The sequence below is a fragment of the Aythya ferina genome (assembly GCF_964211825.1).
Source record: "Aythya ferina genome assembly, chromosome: 2".
NCBI classification, from domain to species: Eukaryota; Metazoa; Chordata; class Aves; order Anseriformes; family Anatidae; genus Aythya; species Aythya ferina.
Window position 1 is genome coordinate 20,572,726 of NC_140297.1, and position 25,605 is coordinate 20,598,330.

The 25,605-nt window shown below is 35.6% G+C and overlaps 1 protein-coding gene across 2 annotated transcripts in view; it reads right to left on the reverse strand.

The window, feature by feature from the left end:
- Window positions 1-25,605, reverse strand: part of PLXDC2 (plexin domain containing 2) — a 269,513-nt gene that overhangs the window by 205,624 nt on the left and 38,284 nt on the right. The window contains exon 1 of one of the 2 annotated variants that reach the window (XM_084511953.1): window positions 24,331-24,389. The exons of the other annotated variant lie outside the window; for it this stretch is intronic. Within the exon in view, the coding sequence (XP_084368079.1) occupies window positions 24,331-24,346 (16 nt within the window). The 5' untranslated portion in view covers window positions 24,347-24,389. Of the gene's footprint in view, window positions 1-24,330; window positions 24,390-25,605 lie in introns of those variants that run through there. 2 annotated transcript variants of the gene reach the window in all.

Consider the following 25,605-nt stretch of genomic DNA (forward strand, 5'->3'; position numbering starts at 1 on the left):
TATCATTACAGTTCGCCTGTATGTGTGTTGGAATATTATCTATCATTTGAAATAATATAACGCAGTCTGTCACTTCAGCCATGTAATCATTTTATTTTAAAAACACTCTAAAAATACTCCCACTTGCTTTCAGCATAAGCATGATGAGAAATTTCTGATTTAGCTATCTCTGTAAAAACTTCAGAAGAATGAAGATTAAGCTGAAGCTCACTTTCATTAGGTGTTGCCAGTCATGGAAGTGAATTGATCCTTTGAACAAACATTTCCTCCATCAGAGAGAAAAAAATGTATTAAATGTTAAAAATAATCAGAAAAGGGATGGGTGTGGATGCTACAGTGAACAATGCTGTTTTGATGGAAAAGTACAATTTAAAATGTAATAACTTGCAGTGTTACATTCAATTCTGCAGTACTGCTACCAATTTACAAATAAGAGGGGCACCATCTGTTCTCTAAAGAACCACAGGAAAAAAATGCCTGCTAGCAATTAAGATGTTGTACATGAGACATGATTTCTGCAGATTTCACTTTCCTTTTTATTTTGTTTTGTTTGGTCAGCCTGGAAAGTATGTCATCACAAATGCCAATGTATGGACTTACCAGTGTTTTTTTTCTATTCTAGCCTACTTATCTTACAGATGTACTTTCCTAATCAGTGTATTTGGTATTCATGACTAATGTGAATTTGTAGAGAGGAGATCTGAGAGAGAGAATTATGGGGATTTAGGTTTAGAGCTTTTCCAATCCTGGCAGACTGACATTATTTGAACATTTATTCTGCTCTGGCTAATGTATTCTCTCTCTGGCCTCTCAATTGTTCTGATTTTTCCCTTTCTCTTTTTAATAGTTATGGCACATGAGTGCAAGAACTGCTTCTTTCAGGTTACGTTCCTACTGAGTCTTTCCTAACACGGTTATCAATGCTGTCACAACTGGTTTCACTGTTATAGAGGGTTTAAATTTAAAAGAGAACATAGATCTGTTGATGCATTTTGCAATTTGATCATGTTAATGTGTTTGGTAATGTTCTCAGATCTTTGGAACAAGTCTGTGGTTTCTGAATTTTATTTGAGAGTGATTTCTATGTACAAAATAGCATTCTGGCACATGATATGGTTGCTATCCAAATAAGTTAATAAAAGCATAATGAAGTGCAAAAAAAAGTCATACATGTCATATATGTTCTCTTTGGCAAAAAAAATAAAAATAAAAAAATAAAAAAATCTTTCCTAAATAAGTTGATCCAGTTCACTACTACCATACTGCCTTGAAAAGTCATCTGTGCTTTCGCAAAAAGTATTTTGGCTTCCATTTACAAACTAGCTGCAGTAGGTCTAAACAACCCCAGTTGCTTTCTTTTAATGTGTCCCCACTCTTGAAAAGCACATAATCCTCCTGTAGACAGAACAGCGTAAGGATTAGGATGACTTGGAATTTGTCTGTAATTTTAAACTACATGAACACCTGGGCTCCTGCAAAAATCTATGCTTGTTGCAAAAAAACTGCTCCACAAACACTGTGCTAAATCAATCCTCTGTGCCAAACCCCCTGGAAGCCCATATAAGCGTGACTAGTAAGATATGATTGCATTTGTCAGTCACTCCAAAAACAGGATTATCACTTTCCACAGTGAAGAAGGTCAGGCCCAGTCCCTTAGGACAGAAGATAAATCAGACAGCATCTTAAAAACATCTGCACAGAACAATCCTGACTTCTGAGACACAGAGCAAGCCAAGGGTCACTTTGGCCACACTGGCATTAAGAAATGGAAACATGCAATAGCATTAGCTCCTTTCAGCTGCTGAGATGTGTTTCAAGATTGCTTGATAAAAACTAGCATGTGTCTTTCAGAACTACACAGAGAAAATAAAAAGAGACTTAGCATTCATTTACTGTACAATTTTAACAGTAGATAATTTATTTCCAGGATTTAAAGACACAGCATTTTCCAGCTACGAGTTAAATTACCCCAATACAACTGAGCACAAGCCTGGATTTCCTAGGCTGAACCTTAATTTTGAAAGAATCCTGTTCTCATTCATGTTTGGTTACTGCAAGCATTATGTTGTGGTGGGCAGAAATGTACTTTGACCAATGAGAAAAATTCAATGATAAGCAGCAATTAAGTGGATTTAAGATGAAAGCTATGGATGTATTTTCATCATGGAGAAAGCCAGACACACTGGTTGCATTAATGGGAGTTATGCTTTTAAATTTGATTTGTACTGCATGCTGGAAACTGTATTCTGTTCCACTGAGCTATGAGCTACATGATCACTGTACTTATAAAAGCAAATTAAGAATGATTATCCTGTTTCATGTTTTGCTAATGTGAATATCTGACAGTGTAAATACAATTGGCAACCCCTGACTTATTGCAAAAGGTAATATTTTATACAAGAAAAAATTCTACTTGTAGAAAAGAGGGGAATTGGCAGGCACACCTCTAGATGAGACTTCAGAGCACATTGAGGGTAAGGAAAAGCATGAGCCTGGGCTCCTGTGATGCAGCCAGTGCCATGGGGAATGCAAGCTGGTGGCTGGAACCAGTTGTGCCCATCTCCCTCAACAGTGGACAGGATCGGACTCTCTGACCAGATGTTTTCATCTGTAGGTACGGATAGGGATGGACATAGACAGTACCTGCTCCCTCTGGCCTCAGAAAAGTGTTTCAAACTTCATGAGCTAACAGAGATTTTGGAGGCAGCCACAGGCCAGAAATTACAGTATTTTTATTTACTTTTGAGAAATAATTTCTAACTTGTTTGTGAAAATGTACATATAGGCAAATGACATAAGAACACTAAAACATGCCTGGTTCTTTAATTGCTTTGCTTGTTCAGAAAAGGCTCAGTGAGCAAAACTTCTCCTTATTTGTGTTTATGGCATTGAGTCTTAGTGACTATATCAGAGCAGAAATCACCTAAGAGAAAAAAATTAATTACTATTGTTTTGCTTTACGGTGCTTCAGAGCAGCAGGATATTCACACTTATAGCTAGAGTGACATTACATGGGATAGGAAACCTAAAGCTAGCCACACTAGTTGTTTTTTGATTTGGGTTGATGGTGCATGTGGCTGTACATGACACATCTGTCTTATTTATCACAAGAGACATGAAATGCACAAAAATCTTATTTTTCAAAACAATATATATTTCAGAACTACTGTGCATTTCAGTACCCTGCCTGCTCACAGGATCAGAAGGGCAGAATGCTTCTCTTCACAAAGCTACATGTTTGAAAGACCCTCAAAACACCATTCTGCTGCCTTTTGTCCTTTCACTCAGCAGAAGAGGGCATTCAATGAAGTCCACTGAACTTTGTCTTATCAGTCCTTCACTGCTCCCTCAATAATTTCATTCTTAAGAAAGCAGAAGGGTGTATTTTTTACACCAAATGGCTTACAATTTTAAACTGCCATCTGTGAATAGTCATCTGTGGGTAAGGTGGTACTGTTCTCACTCTCATTTAACTCTCCATTTTCAGAAGTTTGTATATTTTGGAAGTGGAAAAAATGTTCATTTTGGCACTTGACAGTTTGGCCTGGGAGAAAAATTGAGACAGCACTAAAAAAATAATTCTTGCAGTGGTCAAGCTGCAAAAATAAAAAGATGCCTAGGTAAGCCAGATAATATCTTTTCACAAATTGGTGTTTCTAAAAATAACTCATTTCTACCATCAATTACAGTTTGGTAATACAGGCAAAGATTCTCATTTACACCTGTGGCACCAACTTAAAATGTTATTTTCTGAATCTTCACCTAATAATCCATTCTCTACTCCTAAGAGAATAATATAAAATACAAGCATGAAGCTTGGTATTGTATGCCTGTGGGTCAGACACTGACCCTCAGCACAACACTGAGATGGAGACAAAGGCAGCAGTCACCTTTTCAGAAGGCACACCTGGGAATCAAAAACTGGACACCTACAAAAGGACTGCCTGCTGCTCAAGGATGAAAACCAAAGTTGATAGAAGTGTTTCTCTGTGGTACAAAGTAACTCCTACAACAAAAGAAAGCTTCCCCACTGAAAAAGTAAATGTGGGCTACATTCAGGTTCAGCCTTCAACCCTGCCCCACTTTTTGCTGTGTTCTTTAAGCCCCAACTCACCCCTTTTTGGGACTTTACCAAAGTAGCAGCCTTCAGGCACTGCTTTGGAGAAATATGTACTCCGTGAAGACAGTGCAGTCAAATGCTGCGTACAAGCAGTAGGCTGTTGCCAGTGAACAGCAAGGAACATGATCTGCTCTGCAGCCTGCTCAATTGCAATAAGCCACACATCATCTCTGCAAGGAACTCAGGAAAGGAATTTGGCATTTACTCTGAGTTCCGCAGTGGTTCCACAGAAGTCAAACATGTTTTTACTACTGATTTGCTCAAAACATTTCATCCTGCATGCCTGGTTTCAATCAGATTGTAGTCCTTTATGTTTCTTCCTCCCTTGATGGAGGTACTCTTGATGGACTAATGAGGAGGAAAGAAGCACCTACTCATTCCTCAGCTAATGAGTCTTGTTTCTCTCTGAAGTGTATCATCCAAACCAGCTGGTGACACTTTTAATGAATGTCTATCAAATATTTATTACTCTGACTACAGTCAAGCTATAATTTGAACTCTACTGATGATGATCTTAAGCAAAGTACTTAAAAATCAGTAGGACACAAGAAAAGATATCTGATCCTAACTCACTTGTAAATATTCCATGCAGCCATCATGGTTTATAAAATTATAGTCAAAACTGGTGAGTTTATTAATATACTACAAAAGTATGTTAATAAGCATACTCGCCACCATTCATCTAGCTGTTTGGTTATAGCAGCAAATAGTATATATTTAAATAATCCACAAGTTACAAACCAAAGCATATAAATTTCAAAACAAACCATGTATCTTTTGTGTTCCATTTCATTAAAAAGAAAAAAAAAGGGGGGGGGGGGGGGGGAGAGGAGAGAAAAAGGAAAGGGGTACGGAGACAAAAGAGAAGGAAAATAAAAAAGAAATGAAGAAGAAAAAAAAAAGTGACAGGAAGTGACTTAATGATTTACAGTTTAATTAATAGTCAAATAATTTGTTGAACATCAGCAAGGTTTTAACACTGCCCTCGAGGACTAGCTGAAAGTTCAATATTGTGTTAAGTCTATAGCAGGCTTCAGTGACCAAGATAGACAACAAATAAGGGATTTGTATTTGAAAAATGGAAATCTGCTTTTTTTCTGCTAAATGCAGGATTAATCAGTATCATTATCCAATATTTTTGTCATTTTCAATACTGCAAGAAACGTAACCCTTCACTTGCTTTTTATTCTCTCTATTTATTTATTCTCTCCACTTTTTACTTTCAATGCTCTTAGTCCCCAAATGATGCTAGCCATTTGAGAAAACCAGGAAGGAACAAGAGCAAATGGCACAAAAGATCATTTCATTTGCTTGGCTAGGCACATTAATGAATTCCACTCAGACTGGAAAAATGCACTACAGCATCCTGCATTGCTTTAGCTTGAATGATTCAGAGTCTGTGCCATTAGAATGTACAGTAAACTCTAATTAAGCAATTAAACATGAAAGAACATAGGCTGGCCTGAAATAATGTTAGACACCAAACGTCTTGTTTGTTTTATGCCTTCAGCAGCTTCATTTTTAACTCTATTTCAAAATGACATATGCCCTGGCAGAGCTGTCTAACTGTGATTATAAAAAGCTACCTCTTGTTCTTTCCCATCACAAAACAATTCTTTAATTATTTTATTCTTACACTTTTGTTTAAGTCCTTTCAATTCCTGTTAACCCTTTTGCTGGTCATAGCAGCTGCCTTCCAGGCACTATGATGATAGCTAAATGGCAGGAAAGGAAGAGCAAAGATAATCACACTTTCCTTAATATTAAGAAAAGTAAAGATTTAGTTTATAAGATAGTTTTAGTACAACATAAGCAGGGTGGCAACATATATATATAGTTTTATATATATATAACTATAGGTAGTATATAAATAGTTTAGTTAGGTCTACAGGCAATTGTAAAACTATAATGGAAAAGGCAGATTCCCTGTGCCTCTCAGAATGCAAAGTATATAAATAGGAAACTCAGATGAAGGACATAAACACAGACAACGGATCTATCCCTTACAGATCTACTACACTGTAAGGGATAACTATAACTATACATCATTGTGTTTGTTTGTTTGTTTGTTTGTTTTTTCCATTAATTTTTGTATCTAAAAAAATCCAGGTCTTAGAAAGACTCAGTGATAAATTCTACTCTAAATGCTGCAGAAAAATAAAGGAATACATTTTAGTAAAAGAAAGTAGAGATCAGTACAGAAATATTGCAATAGAAGTCTTCATAGGTGATAGCTGTGTTTGAAATGGGCTATCATATACCATATCTACCTTTTAACATATATACTAGTGATTTCAGATGAAGCCTTAAGGATGAAATTTTTCCATGCCAACGTGTTGCTTTTTCTGTATCAGAACTTGTAAATATTCATTCTGACCACTGGATGACCTCATTCTGATTCTCATAAAGCAGAGATGACAGTTGCTAAAAGTGTTAGGAAAAATAACTGTAATTATAAAGCAAGTGTTTTGATAACAAGAGTTTAAAACCAAAACAAAAAATAAAAATAAAAATAAACAAACTACAGAATTTAGGGAAATGTATTGCTATACTTGACCTATCATAGTAGCATCAGGTTTCACATTTTCATGTTTATTATTATTATTTTTTTTTTAATGTTGTATCCTAAAGCATATTTCTTTTGGTACAAACAGGGAGGTCAAAATTGTAAGCAATATTGTTGTATAACTGCCACTAGCCAGCTAGGTATGCTTCCATTTTTCTTTCTAAGAGAATAAGAGACCCCCACTAGATCTGTGGTGTTTATTTTTTCCCTTTTCCTCTTTTTTTTTTTTTTTTTTAATCAAGCAGACAATATACATTTGGACTGCAAATACAAGAGCCACTAAAATCAAATATTAAATGTAGTCATAAAAGACTTATTTGTAAGTAATTTGTGATGTGTTTTAGGGAACAAACAAAACCTAATCAACATTTAAGATTAGGAAAAACAACAACAAAAAAAAAGAGGTAAGTAAAGTGCATTAAAATATTAGCCTTAAAAAGCTGGTTCTGAACATCAGAGGGATCAAACTAGTCAGAGTAAGCACTGGCCTGATACAGTACCGTAACTTTTATTTTATAAGGTCTTCTTTTTTTCAGCACTGACTGTTGATCCCAGGCAGCATAAGACTTTCCTTCACCCTCAATACAACATAGGGAGCTCGTGTTCAACAAAAGCAAACAGTGCTGGTGGGTATCAAAACCCTCCCTCCCCTTTGCATAGCAAAAAAAAACATCTGTGCAAGGTCCAAGGCAGAATTTGGCTCCCAACAAAGGAACTGTCATGAAAAACACATGAATCTGAACAAGACCTTTCTGGCCTTTTTCTAACACACACACACACGTATTTCTTCAAATAGCTTATTCATTACTCTATGGGGAGTCTTCCACACCACTCCTAACCTCTGGGCAGATTCATCTTCAAAAGAACGACAGTGAAGAAATTAGAGACATTTGTGATATCATGCCATATTTTGGAGACAATGAACTCTCTTTTTTTCTATCCCAGTGACTGTCTAGTCATGTTCCTGCCAAAAATTTGTTTTTCTCTTTCCATGTTTTCTGTTCTTCCTTTTTAAATTAAGATCACATTTGAGTAAAAGATTTAAAACAGATGAGCTTTCAGGTTTGAATTGAGAACAGTCATTTACTCATCTGAATACTCCAAATTAATTTTATTTATTTCCACCAAAATTTTTGACACTTTGTTTTCAAATAATTTTGTGAACTGAGCCACACTCCAATTATATAATTAATTGGGCTGTGAATATTAAAATAATTAAATTTAATTAATTAATTAATAAACATAATTAAATTTAATTAAAATTAAATTAATTAATTAAATAAAACTCTGATTTGGGCATATAAGTCTGTCAGGAAAAACACAAACTTCATTTTGCTGATGTCTTTCCAAAATAAATACATGAAAATAAATTAATTTAAAGGTTGCGAAAGGGCTTGGCTCAACATACTTGCAGAATCATGTCCTCTGTTTTTCAGAGCAAGAGAAATGTGGATAATGGCCAGGACATCTGTCAGATACACTCTCTCTGCAGCCATAGCTCAGTGAGCCAGATGAGTGCAATCTAATAATCCTGGCAAATCAATAATATGTAACACTGAACTTGGTGGACTTGCAATAGAGAAGAATTTAGTGGTGACTAATTATTATGGTCAATTTATAGTGCGAAAAGACACAATTATGGGATTGGTACTGCAGACCAAGCACTCTATCTCTTTCTCTCTGAGGCAAATCACAAAACACAGCAGAAAGTATAGGAGATTAAAAGGAATTATGGCTCAAAACAAACTAACTAGATGTAACAGAGAGATACATCAGGTTATCAGTATATGACATAACATACCAAAAAACCCTTAGTATTGCTAATCAGAGGCTAATTCCCTCTGGAGGTCACGTGGTGCAATGTGGTCCTCAAAGTACAACCAATACAGTGACCCTCTCCCCATTCCCCCTCCCTCCCCCCCCCCAAAAAAAAAAAAAAATCTAACCAGATTTCTTTCATTGCAACTTGTGTCCATTTCTGCTTGTTCTACCACCTCCAATTTTTGGTTGCAGGCTTCCTTGAGCTGAACAAACCCAGGCCTTTCAGCCTTTCCTTGCTTTTCCCTTTTTCTCTTTTTACTGCCAAAATACTTTCTATGTCAATACACCTTCTCAAAATCCAGTTCTTGAAAGGTACAAAAAGGCAATGCAAATTTATTTAATCCACGTGCATGGATATTATAACATTTCTGAATGCGCTGTTACACCGTTTTCTCCACAAAGCTTCCATCTCATTCATAAAAAAACTCACTCAGTGAGTACATGCAGCTTTTGCATGGAATGTACAAGTCTCCATTGACTCCTGGACAAGTTGAGACTGAAGGAACAAATACTGCCATGACACAGCATGACCAGACGACATCCAAGTGGAACTGTCACGTTACTGTCACCAGAGAGAATGACCCTCTTCCTGGTTGCACGGTTCCATCCTTTCCTTGTGCTGACTTAGCTTTAGTCCAGCTCCTCAGCCAGCCAAATCACCTCACCAAACTGCAATGGGCTGTTGAATGTTTTGCCAAAAGTCAAGTCGGCTGAGACAAACCAATGCACACAAGGGACCATGACCAGGCAGCCAGACTTGAGGGCAAGTGGTGTGCAGGAGGGAAGCACGAAAAGTGCCATCCCTTTGGTGTACCACCATGTCAGCTTGCCTGGGTCACGCAGACCTGTGCTAAAACAGGTAACAGGTCCTCAGGAGAAATGGACTAGAGGTATGCAGGAAAATGTCTTTTTCCTTGCTTCAGGCATTTATTCCCCATAGCAGTGCTGGACAGTATGGTTTAAACAAAAACTTTCCTGAATGGAGGACTACGCTTTCTTAGCAGACAATTCTTGTCATTCATGTCTTGGTTTAGGACTTTTTGAAGTCCTAAATCTTTTTACATTCCCATGCAGAATCAATGCTGTGCTGATCTGTGCTTAGCACTGGAACAAAACACGTGGGAGCTTGCTCATGATGAGCAGTAAGTGGAGGGTTTCTAGCTGCTGCCAAACTCAGCTGGGCACAATGCTCACCACAGGCAGGAAGTTCTAACAACATGTAACTTAGCTAAATCAGACCAGAGCTGGGGAAAAGGACAGAAAATTGGTGTACTCCAGAACCTCCCACTGCAAAATGTGAAAATCAGGCAGAAATCTAGACATCAGAATTTCTCAAAAAGACAATCTGGCAGGAAAATAAGTAATTATTTTAAGAGTAAGCCATTACTGCACAATTGAACAAACAAACAAAACCACTGGGAAATTATCCCAAAATTCATCGACATATCCTTCCTGCTTATCTCAGGTAGAAAAAAAGAATATGCTCCTCAGAATGCAAGAAGTGCTGTAAATCAAACTTCGTTTACACATGCAGAGTTAATGTAGTAGGGAATTTTCTGGTTTGGTCTATTACAGAAGTGTTCATCCTTAAACAGGTTTATTTGCTTAACAGATTTTAGCAATTACTTCCTCATAGCAAGTATTAAACTTTTTTATTTTAAAGAAAGGGCTGGATAAATGTTTAGGTGAGATTTTATTCTTTAATTTATATCTGTTGTTCAATAATTGTACAGTGTCACATGAGCATAGAGGCACATAGCTGGTAAAAATTACACCCAAGTTTTTGAGTTTAGACTTACATTTTTTCCTAATAAGAACATTAAGCTTTAAATTTATTTTGCATCCAGCAGTACCTACTTGACAATCCCCGATGAAATGTACTGTTGAACTCATTCCACGCTACATGTTGGAAGGAAAAGCAGTTCACTCCCTTACTGTGAGATGAAAGCAGCTCAGAATAAAAATATAAACTTCCCTTTTAAAACAGCAACAACAACAACAACAACAAATCAGTGTTTTAAGAGCAATATTCCAGCCAATCCTGTTGAAAACTTTATGCCAGACTTTAATGTCTTAGCAGGTCAGCAAAACATATTCTCTTACACTCCAAATCAATGTAATACAATACTTGAGATTTTTATCATACCACTTGCAAACTTATAAATAATGTCTCTGTGAGAACATGAGAATGCAGATCAGTCTCCTAAGATAACTATACAAATAGAGCTAGACTGGATAACAAACCATGGCCTAAATGATAAATCATTCCAGAGAAAACCTGATAAAATTTACTATTATGAATATCATACCATGTTGTCTTTTGTCTCCCATGAAAAAACACAAAGGTCCAAGCTCCATGTAAATAAATTATGTTAGGTTTAGATCTATTAGCTGAATTCACAGTTTTTTCACTTGCGGTTTGTGGGTCGAATCTCTGTGAAATTCATTCAAGTGGCTCCCTATAGTCAGTTAAGAAAAGCAAACCCATTTTCAGTAAAATAAGATTAGCTGCACAAGCAGTCAGAAGTTATTACAAAAACATAGCAGGCAGTAAATTTACTGTTAAAAATTTAACATCTTTTTTTTTGTTGTTAAAAATGTCTCTTATTCATTTTTAATTGTCTAGTATGTCAGATAGATAAGTACAATTATTAAAAATATAAAGGAGAAAACACTTTAGATATGACAGAGAAAATCAAGTTATTAGCCTTTACTTAATTGCTAGCTTTTGAACTCAAACTGATCTCCTCCTCACTGCCTCATGGGGCAATATGACAAGCCATCACAGTTTTGACATTTACTACAAGTCACAGTGGCGTATTGTGCAAGGACTTCAAGATATCCAAATAGCACCATTTTTGTTCCCCTTTTCTCTCTGCACCTTCAAAGAATTTGACTCCCCTTTGAATAAAAAATGCAAAAAAATCAACACTACTATAAATAAATCAATGCTACTATAAATAAAATGAAAGTAAGGTCACTAAAATCTAGCAATTTCTTTTGTTAATAAATCAGAGCCAAGTCAGGCTAAGTGACAATATAAGAACAAAAACAACTCTGGAGTTAGAATGGAAGAAACAAGAGACTCCTTTCTTCCAGTGTAGACAAAAAAGGAATCTTCATATATTAACGGGCCGTATTTCCCTACATTTATCACAAATGGAGTTGTAAAATTTCAAATGGTGATCAATCACATACTGCATGTCCTTAATTATAGTCTGAAAGGTCCAGAGATAGTAGATTCTTTAATTAAATGTTCACCTACTGGCCTTAACATATTCTGATAATCTGATAGTCCCAATATATCTGTCTGAGAGATCTATCCCTACTGAAATGCAAAAAGGGGTGTAACTTTCCAAGACTCATTTTGGAGAATGAGAAAGCAGGTATTCTTTATTAACAGCACTGGGTACTTGGGGGATAATTCCACTGAACACATACCCCTAAGCAAGACAATGAGTACTTATTTATAGTATGGTGATATAGATATTCATGCAGTTTCCAAGAAAGAGCCGAATTTATGTTAACTGTTTCTAAAAATGGATTATCATATTGTTTTTCCTACTTTTGCATGCATAATACCCTCTGGTAGTCACACTTTGAGGTCTTTCTGATGAAGGCTAATAGTATTCACCTTGAACTTTTCTCATTTCCATTTTTGCACATGCTCTATTGTTTACCAATTCAGCGTTTTTTTTTGTTTTTTTTTTTTTTTTTTTTGTTTGTTTTTAACAAACTCAGTTAATTTAATTGTTTAAGTTCTCCTTTGGACACAGTGTTCCTTCTTCAGATAGGCTCTTCCTTGATTTTGTGGCTAGAGCTGAGTCTTATTGTGAGAGCCCGATACAACAATTTAACAATTTCAGCAATCCCTTCAGTTTACTGTGGCACATATTTTGTGTTTTATACTCTTTGTTTCACTATCCCTAAGTGAGTCATCATATTATCATAAAAGCCACCTCTAAGACTATCAACCATCCCAGTTGCTTACTGATGAACTGAGAGCAACACAGTTTCACTGAGAGCAATAATGAAAAAAGCTAAGCAGCCAGTAGGCTAGACATAAGTGCAAACCAACAACTTTCAATTTACATCTGAACTTGTTATTGTCCACAGAGTACACTGACTCAAAATGTCCATCCAGCCAAAGTGATCAGAGAATCAACAGGAAATATAAGGATGCAGAAACGTGACCCCTACATGATGCTGGAATAAGCCAAAGGCTAGTTTTGCTTTTCCTCATCAGTTAACATCTTGAATCAATTCTTTCAATTTAGAAAAAGCTTCAGCTAATATTTGGTAAGATTAAGCATCACTTCAGAAGACTTAAAAAAGCTAAAAAGGGTAAATCAAGGCATAGAAGCCAAGACGTTGTCTTGCCTACTTGCAGTGGAGGAGTTTCACAGTGAGGCAGAGGGCAAATGTCAGCATAACTTCATGTAGAACACGCTGTGCATTATTAACACTTGGCAACTGCAGTACTGATTAAGAGCTCAACAGTACAAATGCTTATTCACAGAAATAATTGCTATTCAGATAAGAAAGCCTACCAAAAACAATGGGACTACTAAAGTGCTCACAAGGAGTGAAGTCAGGGTAAGACTGTTCGACAGATGAGAAGGAAAAAATCTAAAGCAGCCTTGCCTATTCTCTGTCTTCAAAAAATGTCACACAGAAGAAAGCAAGCAGAGACTTAGTTTTAGGTCAGGTAACTCCTTTGTTAATCTTATTCTATTCTGTGTTGTGCAAGAAATACCCATCATTTAGCTTAGCTTTGGGAGGACAATGATCCCGGACAGATTTAGTTCTCCAGAACAGTCTGGTTAATTATGCAATAATAAAATGTATTTTCCCTATCTCTTTTTTTTTTATTGAAATTATTCTGATTGCAAAATATGACTGTAACCTTTAAAAACACTTTGTCCCATTTAATACAACATAATAACAACAAAAGAGACATAAAGATAATAAGATATGACATGGAATTATAATGCTACTGTCCTTTTGCATTACTGGATTCATACTACAATGCTTCAGTCCTATTACTCACTGTTATTTCAACAAGTGCTTTAACAGAATCCATAGCAAAGATGATCAACATGTGGCTTCCAAACCAATCATTTCTCTTGTTCTGATCAAGAAACTCTTAACCTCTTAGTATATGATTGGCATTAGAGGCGTTCTGGCACAAAAATAACTGAAAATATCAAGAGTGAGCGGCTAGGGGCTTACTGGCCTACCTGAAGCACAGCTGCATGCCCAAACCAGTCCAGTCCCCAGCATGCAGTGATGCAGTATTTGGTCTAAGATTGTTGTTTTTTGCCTTTGAGATACATACCTACATAGTTTCTCCTCCTATTACCTTTCTGAAATATATGCTGTGTGACTTTTTGCTATATAAATGTTCTCTTGTGCATCATCGGACCAGAAGCAATCTGAAGTGTATCTGAAAGTAGGATTGAGAAATGCTACTTTTGTACTACTGTTTTACCATTAAAATTCCATTTATGGGAGCAGACATCTTGGTCTATAACTCAAGATGAGCATTAACTTTAAAACAAGAAGTTTCAAAAAGATAATAGGTTGCATAATTTACTCAGTAAGAGCTCTGGCATAGCTTTCCCTGGATTCACATGAATAATTTCTACTAACATCAATTGGAACAAGTATGCACAGAAAGGTAAATGAAAAACAATCATTCTTCATATTCTTCTGTCATGTTAATGCAGATTTCACACAGCAGAGGACGATTTTCATTTTCACAGTCTGTGCCATGTTAATATCCATATTTTTCTGCCCTTAGGTTTAGCACTTGGCAATGAGCCAGTAGAGAAGCCATGAAGTACAAAGGAAAAAGCAAACCAAAAGCATGCTCAAACAGAGTCTGTACAATCAGCAGTGCAGACTTTGCCAGATGGAGCAGATGATGTGGTCAATGAAGGTGCAGAAGGTGAAAGAATTAATCTGAGGGAATTAACAGAATGCCTGATGCCAGTCTGCTCCCCAAAATCTCTTGTGCCATCTTCATCTGCCTGTGCAGAGTCAAGTGCACATAGTAGATTATGTATGTCTCTCTATCCTGTTAATGAATTTATTGATTGTTTTTACTGTGTTCATCTCACTTCTTCCCCATTATCTAATTTGGACAAGAGGTCTCCATTCCAAATATTTTGAATTGGAAATTATAGCTGCTAAAACCCGAACGTTCAATGGTATTTCTTATGCATTCTCCACATTGTTGCTAAAGGTCCCCAAAAAATGCCCTTTGTTGAGAACCTTCTTCCTGTCTGCAGCATATATATACATGGAGTAATATACTATAGGCTGTAATAGGCTACATATATATATACACAGTGCTATGATATCTATGTATAGCATAGCCTGGTGCATCTAGAGGTGTTTTTTTGTTTGTTTGTTTGTTTTCCCATGCTTACAACCTTCTATTGTTCCCCACACACAACACTGTGGCTGCACCTTTTTATGTACTTTGAAGATCTGTGCTTTTTCAACTCAGCCTACTTAGCATAATGAAGATGCAAAGGCATCTTCATAGTCCAGGATGACAGCAGTTTTTTTCAATATAGATTTCAATGGATCCTGAAATATTTTGTCGTTGAGATTCAGGGTGACACTGTTCATTCACAAAGCACAAGACTTAAAGGTCTGCTTCTTAAAAGGTCTAGCAAGAGTTGATTTTTGGCTGCTTTGTACTACAGTCTCAGATTCTTCTGCACAAGTATAGAACAAGGAAAGCAGGTATCTTTGTGTAAAAAAGTTAGAGGTAATAAAATCAAAATGATGAAACTTAGCTTCTATTCCCAAAGTATACATGTGTTTATGTGCATGTGCATGCAGGGAAAAGGAAAGGCATGCATCCCTTTCACTATTTAGAAAGTTCATTTTTGCTCCCTGTGGTTTCCTTTACTTTCTTTCAACTCCACTCTAATTCCTGCCTCTTAAAACTGCTGTGAGCCCCTCAGAAACCCGTGACCATCATTTAGCAGGGTGTAGGTCAAGGAGATCTGGGAGCCTAGGCATACATCTAACTGCAAGCAGTAATACTACGTCAGTGTGACATCACAGCTGACCTGATTTGGGCCATCTCTGAGCCTACCCACTCAGGTGGCAACTCACTGGAGGAGAGGATAGCAAGGTTGATAACTAGTTTAATGATGCACTGCCATCCAAAAGGTTAATGATTCCTCATCCAAAGTACCGGGTGTAATCCCAAATGCACAGGGTGCCAGTGCAGCTTCCCATGGGGTTAGGCAAATCCTCTGGGACTCTCCTACACTTCCAACTTGTTCATCCTGTTGCTCTCAGAAGCTCATTTCCAGAAACTCACCTCTCTCATCCATCTCTCTCCAAACTGGGCACAATCTCACCTAAACTGGAAAAGCTGGGAGTCAGCTTCTAGTCAGAAGTACCCTCCAAGAGACAAGCACAACAGAGATCCTCTCTTTCTCAAACCCTCTGCAGCAGGAAATCATTAATCCCTTCTTCCAAGTATCCCAACAGACAGATGTTGTAGATTGTATAGTTTAAAGACTTAACAGAGGAACTGGGGTGTTTGTTTTTTTTTAATTTTTTTTTTTTCTCTCCATCTATTCAACTGTTGGTGAAGTAATTTAAGTGAAAACAAGCAAACAACAAAAAAATTAAAATGAATGCACTGTGAATCCATCTGATTAAATCATTGACACTTTTATTGTCTTCTACAGTATCTAGATGCTATTTTGTACTTTTCATCATCTGCTAAGACCTCAACCTCACTGCCAGGAAGAAATGTACAGGCAAAATAAAATAAAATTTATTCTTTCCTTGCTGTCACATGTTGGCAAGAACTGATCAATAACTCACTGACAGCATCAAATTCTTCTTTTTGTAACTTTTTTTTCATACTGCACATGGCAGTGGCAAAACCATAAACAAAAAATCTAAAGTTATTTTTTCTTATCTTCTCTTTTGCAGATTTTTTGGCCTACAGAATAACTAATCTTTGCAGTAATGCTTACTAAAATACCTTGTGTTTAGAAGCCCCCCTTTCTTCACTAGTTTTAATTCCAAAAGTAAAATTATTCATTGCCTTGGAAACATGAACTACACATCCATACCTTTCTTAATTTATAATCTTTTCTTCCTATAATGCTGTAACAAGCAATCTATCAGAGCCTGCAATTTATCAGCTAGAATAAACATCACCTTCTAAAATCCAATTATTTATCAGATGCTGATGTCCAAATTTGAACAAGATGCTGATGAATTTTTCCAAGTCCATCTTTGATCACCATCACTAAAATGTTTACCATATAGAATAAATAAAACTTTTTTTTTTCCCAGAAAAATTATAAAAAATATAATTTAGCTTCTTATTATAAAACCAAAAGTTTGCTGGTGTCTCTTATTTATCCTTTTTATATTCAGAAATATTTTGGCTTGACAAAAAAAACACAGCTGCTGGCTTTTAAAGATAACATGTAGGAGGATATTCCAAAAACACCTTTTTTTTACTTATTTACATACACATTAAAAAGCCACTGTATGCCCTACAGTGCATTTGGGGGTCTGTTAGGGAAAAAAAAAAAAAATAAAACTACCTTTATATTATTTCCACATGAGTCATATCACACTAACTACATAAATACCCATGAAAATCATTGGTGTCAGAACAGCCAAAACTCACATGCATCTCATGATATCAAAATCCTCATCATCCAGTTTAAAAACACTCCTATCCACTGAATTACCACAGGGAAAGATCTGGCACATAATATTTATACTAACAGCTGCAATACCTAAAGTTTCAGAAATTTTTTTCATTGTAATTACAATATTGGTATACCAATAACCATTGGTATAACAATGGTATATATTTCTGTAAATAAAACATATGATCAAATAAAGAACTTGAAGAAGATGAAGGCTGTGAGTGAGATGTACAAACAGAACTAGCAGTCAGGACTCAAGTTCACATGCTTAGAAAAAGACCCAATGTACTTAAGACTTTATTAAGATGGAAAGAGCCTTGATATATGCACCATGTAAAATCCTAGCCTTTCTTCCCTGCACATTATTCATCAAGATTTCCAAAGGTACTTTATGGGAAATTATTCTAAATGGCAGGTGATTCTGTACCCTAGGCTGGGAGAAGAAGAAGAAAGCAATTTCTCAAGAGTTCTCTGCCATCAATCCTGAAAAATAAGCTTGACCATAAGCTTGAGGCACCACCAGCCTGAGATGAAAAATCCCCACAGGGCATTCCAAGTTATGCTGAAGCAACTGACTTTTCTTATGGAAAATATGACTTCTAAAAACTTTCTAGCTGAAAAAGTTTTTTACTAAGTTAAGAATTATAGAATATGTATACTGTGAAAAGAAAAAAAAAAAAAAGTAGTTTCTCATCTTTTCATTTGCTAATGCTTCACCAAACTTAATTAGAATTAACTTTCTCATTAGTTTACTTATTTTCAGGAAAAACACTCACTTCTCTAAATGAGATTTTTTTTTTTCTCCACAGTAGAAATTTTTTGATGATCAGTTATGATGATTAATTATGTTGATTTGTGGAAAACCTGACAACACCACAAAAGATAAAATATTGACCTTTCAGAGATTACTGTTGCACTGTGCTGTGTAATTCTGGATGCATATTGATGACCTTCTTGCCTACTTCAATAGGAAAAGGTAATTAAATTCAAGTTGAGCAACTTACTAGCCATTCTTCACAGGTTGGGATTCTCTGTGGCAAAAATTCCCCTAGTTGACATTAAAAATGCTCTAATATTCTAAGGCCTGTTTAAACATTTTATATATAATTTACTGTATTTTATTTAATTTATAAGTATATATTTTGTATTTTATATATATATTATATTTTGTTTATATTCAAAAATGCTTTTCTTCCTCTTAATTAAATAGTTATGAATATTATTGATATATCCAGACTCAACTTATGTGCAGTTCAGATCAAAGTACACACAAATCTGAATTACAACCTGTCTCCCACAAGCTGCTTTTTAACAACTTTGTAGGAACCTGTTTACATATATAGAAATAAACAGAAAATCTCTTCTTGTTCTTTTGTGATTAGATAGCACCTAAGGCAGCATAGTTTGTTAGTACACAAATCTGATATAGCAAGAAAACAGATGAACTGATGTTTGCTGACCAATTTACTACGGATCGAATCCTTAATATGTTAAATGAGACATTCCTGTAACATGTGACAAATCTTGCTTACCTGTGGTGTACTGCCTTGAGGGAATCCAGCTCTGCTTTTACTGTTTCTGTGGCAGAGGTTGAAAATGCCACAAGAGACAGTTGACTCTGCTGCTGCCCAAAGAAACACAGAATATCATTATCTACCATTATCATTGCAGAGCATTTTCTGAGTATGGACAGCTAAGGATATGAATAGCAGCAGACAGTATGAACTGTGCTCTTCCTTGCAAAGCTAGATGGATGTTTTTTGTTCATACACATGCGTGTGAAGGAGAGGTAAGCGTACAGACAAACTTCATCCGGAAGCTCTACATACAGCTCTACAGAAGCTGTACATTGTTGTACAATGTTGTACATTGTACAACACAATGTCTTAAAGTTTGCCTGTTTATGAGAAAGAATGTTACAATCCTAGATCAGTACAAATAGAATAATACGTATTAGGATATAGGTATTCAATAATATACTATCATTTTCCCCAAGGAAGTCAAGATGTTTTAAATGGATAGACTTCCCATTGATCCACTTTTAAAGCATGTATCATAAAAAAACATGTCTTGCTTCAATTTTTTATTTATTTTTTAATATATTGGGTTGTGGAAGAAGGAAGAGAGTCTTTGAAGTTATTCAATATTTTGTCTTATGCAGGCACCAGTTTTTAGGACATTTTCTTATTTTAATGTTGTTAGATAAAACAACTAATCCAGTTTAAATTAGCTGGATGAGATTTGAAAATTAGTGTTTATTAGCTAGTCAGCAGATTATCACGTAAGTGTGAATATAGTCTCACTATATTGAATTCATCAGTATTAAGTGCACACTGTTAGCATTTAAACTTTGAGACTCAGAGCTTAAGGACATGAGCCAGAATGAAATATTGCTGAGAGATGTAGAGTCTGAACTGCTTTAAAGTGTTTCTGTCAGACATCTGACAGCATTGCAGGTAAAGGGTAAAAGTCATACCATTAAATGAACGTTATTGCCACTTTCTGAGCATTTAAACACAAAGTTACTTATTTTCTCAAACTTCTTTCACAAGCATCAAGGATGCCTGAGAACAAGGTTTATAGAAGCCCAAAAAGAATAAAATAAAAACCTTCAGGAAATTCTCCTGAAAGCTGGGGTGGGGGGTGGGGGGGCAGAAAACAAAACATTCAGAGACTATTTTTCTTGTTTTCTGGTGAATGCATTTCAAACCTAAGTGTATCATTCTGTTTTACTCCATTCATAAAAGTCAGTGTTATAATTCTATTGGCCAATGGCATATTGTTTAGCCTCTGTAACTTTTTTTCAGCTGTATTAGAATAATAGCTATCCATCAGTACAGGCATGGACAGTATATACGTACAATGTACTGTATGTATATACGTACAATTTCACTAGCTCATTTTCTAAGTAAAATGACTGCATGCTTTAATTTGCTTCTCACAAGGAAACAAAGAGAATACTCTGCTGACAATGGGTATATGGCTTTCATTTGCTTTTAAATGAAACAAGTAAAATGTAAATAAATAAAAGACAGAAAATGTTATAAACTACCACTCCTAGGAAATGGTGTGTATGGTGCCTAGCAGTGCATGTCAGGGCTGTGACTTTTGTTATGGGTTGATGAAAGGTGAGCATCAGGGTGTTGGTTCTTGTCTATTATCCTCCCAAGGAACTTCAGGCACAGCAAGTCTCTGATGAGTTTGAACTTGCAGAAAGACTACTTGGTTTATAGTAATTAATGACACGCTATTTTTTCCTCGGGGTAATGATCAAGGCTCTTTCCCTTCCCACTCAAGGGAAACCTTTGTTATCAAGGGTCCTTCCAAATTTTTTTTTTACAGCACCCATGCAGCAGTACAGCCATTGAAGTACAGACACCTCAAAGAGGGAAATGTCAGCTCTGAGAAAAGCCTGGAGTGGCTAAAATGCTATCTTGAATGGATCTTGAGTGATTTTGTCAGCAAATACTCTCACTTTGTCAAAACATACCAATGTTCAAGATTTCATTGGCCGTTACCGTACTTTAAAACAACCAACAAATAAACATGACTCAGTGAAATAAGATCACCATGAATGTTTTGATTTAGAGAGCTATAAAATATTTTCTTATCAAATATTATCAGATAAAGCCCTGTTTGTTAGTGCACATTTTTGAAAGATGAATTTCCTAGTTTTCAAGCCCATAACCTGTAAAACATATAATAACCCACGGCTATCTCTAAAATTGTCTTTACATTGTCAGGCATTCAATATGATTGGCAAAAGCCAAAAAATAAAACCCCAAATGTGGCATGCATTTAGATGATTAACTATGAAGTCAAGAACAAGATCTTTTACCCTACCTTGAATGAATGGACAAGTAGAATAATCTTGACAGAATGATACATTGTATTTCTTTATTTCATCAAAAGTGCACATGAAGAACTTTTTTTTTTTTACAATGTCATTCATGACAGAGGCACACATAAGCCATAAATACATTGATATCTAACAGCTGTATATCTCCTCTCATCATCCTCAGCTTTGAAAACCAAATGCAAGCATATTGCTTTGTTATCCTTTAAAAGGCATTGATGGGCGCTCTCTCTATTCCCGTTTCATCTGTCAAGCATTAATCACTGTCTTAGTTGCACATGAAACATTTATTGGGCAATTATCATCTAGGCCTATATAAGATCCTTGCCCTTCACTTCATGTATTAGATAAAAATGGCATTACTTGTGGAATACAACAGTAATCCATTAAAATGTGAAATCTGACAAAACAGGTGTTATGTTTCTTGCGCCATCAAATTTCTGGATTTAACTAGTGTATGGAGAAGAAATGCCTGATGTCCTTCTCTGACAACTCCCACTCTTACATCAGTGAAAACAGAATGTTCTCCTGGCATTGCAATACATGCACAAAACCCAATGCTAGCGTTCCTTAATCTTTTTCAGTTTAGAAGATAAAAAATACTGAAAAATGTCATCTTTTCTTTCTTCCCCCCCAAAACCTTTCCCCATCTGATATCACCTCTTATCCTTTTGGCAATTAAGAGTGAAAAGTAATGAAGCAATTATGAAAATAAAATTTAATTGCTTTATAAAACTGTAATTGTGCCCTTATAGTTAAAAGGGAAAACAACAACAATTTAAAAAACAAACAAACAAAAAAAAACAAACAAAAAACCACAGTGATTCTGACTAAACCTGTTGATATAAATTGACAAGACAGAACCTACACTAAGATCAGACAATTATTTCATTATCTCAGTTTTCCCCCGTACTATTTTTTTTCTCATGTGTACAGGGATGTTATGGTACATCTATGCTTCTTTAAAATTTGTATATATCCCTGATTTGTTTGAGATGGTCACAGTAAGTGAGCAAAACCATGCTAAATAATTAATGAGGAGTCAGTAACACTCAGGCTGTTTAGAATATCTGGCCTAATCTTTCACTCTTTACTACATGAAATACAATTTCTGGCCAACTCAGCTGTCTATGCACAACAGGCAGAAAGGGAAAAATGTTAGTTATATGCCAGCCTCTCCAGCCTTGCAGTAACAGGATGTCAGCTGGCAGCTGTTTCCGTAACAATTCCCTCAAATAAGTATTCTTTTGAAGTGAAATTTGTGCAGATGTTTATGTCAATAAAATTTTAGCACAAACATCTAACACAGGGTGAAGCAAGAATTTTCAAAATAAATAATTTAAGGTATCCCTTGGGACAAAGGATGGAAAGCTGAGGAGGGAAAAACAAATAAAAAAAAAGTTAAACTAACAACTTCCTTTAACAATTAAGCTTGTTTTTTTTTTTTTTTTTTTTTTTTTTTATTTAATTCTCAGATCCTCAGAGGCTATTCAGAAACTAAACGTAGCATGGATATGGAGCTACCCATAAGCTAAAGCAATTTTAAATAGTTTTTCCAGTTAGACTTTACAAAAAGCAAGCCCCCATCCCCCTCCTTTCTTTTCCTTTCCTTGCCAGAGACAGGTAGCAGATTAGATGATTTCCGCAGCTCCAAAAAAAATAAAAAATAAAATAAAAATTACACAAAACAAGTAACAACACAGGTTAACTAGGATGTCTTAGCAGCTGTTACAGGCATCAGTTACTTGAATCTAAACAGTTAACCTGAATCTAAACCCTTAATATTCAAAGTACAAGTATGAAAAATAACATTGATTTAATAAAATCCAAAAGAAATGATAAAAAGGTTTTAAATGAAAAAAAATATGTTCTGAATACAGTATTTTTTTCCTCTACAATCCCACTGCCATGGGCTTTATTTTGTTACCACCCACCACCCCCTCCCCATAAGACTGCTTTCAAACAATGAAACTGAAATAGTGTCATGCTTTGCATATAATGAGGTTGGGATTAATCCTAGCAAAATCCTTCACGTCTAATGTTGAAATGCATAACATATAACACTTCATAGCATATTCATATAAAAGGGCTAAATTGATTCTTTCTTTTTTTCGTCTTTTGTTTTCTCTTATGATGGGTCTGCCACTTTCAAATTAAACTTCCAGTAACAAACCAGATGAACGGAGGCTTAAGGAATTGTCCTGTCTCTTTTTGAAAAATGATGCCATTTCTGATCTGATGCACGAATTGACCAATGGAGCTTTCCTAAAAGCAACTGTCAGGGCAGAAGACACATGAAACAAATCCACTAATAGCCGCTTTGAACTAATAAGAAGGTTCACAATATGTGAAAGTTTAACTTTATGTAATCCTCCTTCTTGCCTTCATTCGGACAAACCCCCAAAACAGAAATGCCATATCAGACCAAACATAAGACAGATTACCAATTTAATAACAAGAAAACTTGTTCATACATAGTAAATCCTGAGGGAAGGCAAAATTACAGGTATTAAAATGATTTTTTCATGTATTATATCCACTGTTGTGGACAGAAGTAATAATCCATGAGAAACAGCAAAGAATGACCACCATTCATCTACTGCACAGAAAGAGAAATGAAAGAATAAAAACTCTTTCCCCACTGAAGTCCAGAACACTAAAAACTATGAGAATAGAGAGAAAATGGCAAGAAAACTGGCAATCAAATCAGTAAATCTAGTATAAGGCGGAATTAGCTGGAGATTTTTTTTTTTAACAAGTACATTCAATTACTTTAGAATGCAAGGTTTCTGCTTGTACCCAGAACAGAGGACAGGGAGAAAAAGTAGTAAGCAATTCCTACTGGGAAGCAGCAGAAGTCTCCAAATCCTAAGCACAAGTAACAACTGTTATTTTCTTGTTTTTCTATGTTTCCAAGATTTTTCACTAACTCAAATTTGTGAAAGCCATGTTCTTGTCTGTGTGCATAAAATATATCTTTTCTTTATAGCATTTAATTTGTGAGTAAACATTAAACATCCTAGGAGGAGGGAGATATACAGAAAGGGGAATTTTACACATCAGCCTTTCACACAGACAGACTTCTTTCATGGATGAAGCAGAGAAAATGTGTATGTGCCTGTAGCTTGTTTCTATTAGCCATATGAATCTTCTTTTCAAAGGTGTTTCTGAGTAGACTGTATGATTTGCTATTCTAATAACATATTTAAATGCAGTACTGGAAGAAAAAACAATGTTTCTGAATCCAGAAACATCATACCTCTGATATCAATCATATCTCTGACAAAACTGATATCTGAAAGAATGTTCCCAGGTTGCCAGCTTTCCTGCCTGAAAAAAAAAAAAAAAATGGAGTAATTTGAGCTGGCAAATTAGGGCACAGCATCATATTGTTTTTTCAAGAAACAGCCATGCACCACAAGGGATGCAATAGGCTTCTTCCACAGGCCAGAATGGTTTAGATGCACATTATTGTCAAGGATATTCCCAAAGAGACAGAATGAATCTCTAAGTTTTGATAAGATTTCATTCCATGAGAAAGATAGAAAAAAGTATAAAAAAAAATTGGATGCTTTATGTTGAAATCACTCATCTGCTGGAAAGGTCTAAACATAAACATGTACTTGGAGGGTATATTTTGTATATATATATATATATATAAAAATAATAATAATAAAAAAAAAAGATTAGTAAGACAAAAATCCTCTGTTAGTGCAATGCAGCTCAACATAATGTTCCTTGTTTGGTCCCAAGAAATTATTTTAAGGAATAGTGTAATGAGAATAAGATACTGCAGTGGGGGCACAAAGCACATGCTGGAGGTGGATTCATTAAATCAGGCTTTCAGAAGTCACATCCTATTGAAGCATTATTGAGCTCTCCTTTGAAAAAGAGCTTGCTCCAAGTTTTCTTTCACAAATTCAACTTATATCCTAATATCTTCATTATGTGCCCAACTGAGTACTATGCAAGACTCTCCTGTGATGTACAGATGCTGTGCATTAAGTCACCAGACTTACAACCACAGTGCAAAGATTTTGCTATATTCTTTATTCCTGCTGTGAATGAACAGTGATAGTGAAAAATCAAATCTTCTTCCTGGCTTTTTGTTTTGTTTGAAAAGAACTCAAACTCTGATTCATTTCCAAAAGATGCACATACTGACATAATTAGCCCCCAGTCTTTGAGGGAAGGAAAATGGATTATTTTTTTTATTATTATTTTTATTTTCTTCGGTTTCTTTTGTCTCAAGATGGCCTCAATAAAATACAGACAACAATAGTTCAGAGGAGGATTAAAAATGGAAAATGCAACAATACATTCAGAAATGCATTGGGAAATCTTTAAGTAAGGATGGTTCAGTTCCATCAAAGTAAAAACAAGAAAACCTGTACCATAACTGTGGTTTAACCTGGCCGGCAGTTAAGTACCACAGATCTGTTTGCTCACCTGCCTTCTCCCAGTGGGATGGGGGAAAAAAAATCAGAAGGAAAAAAAGTACAAGCTCAGGGGTTGAGATAAAGGCAGTGTGATA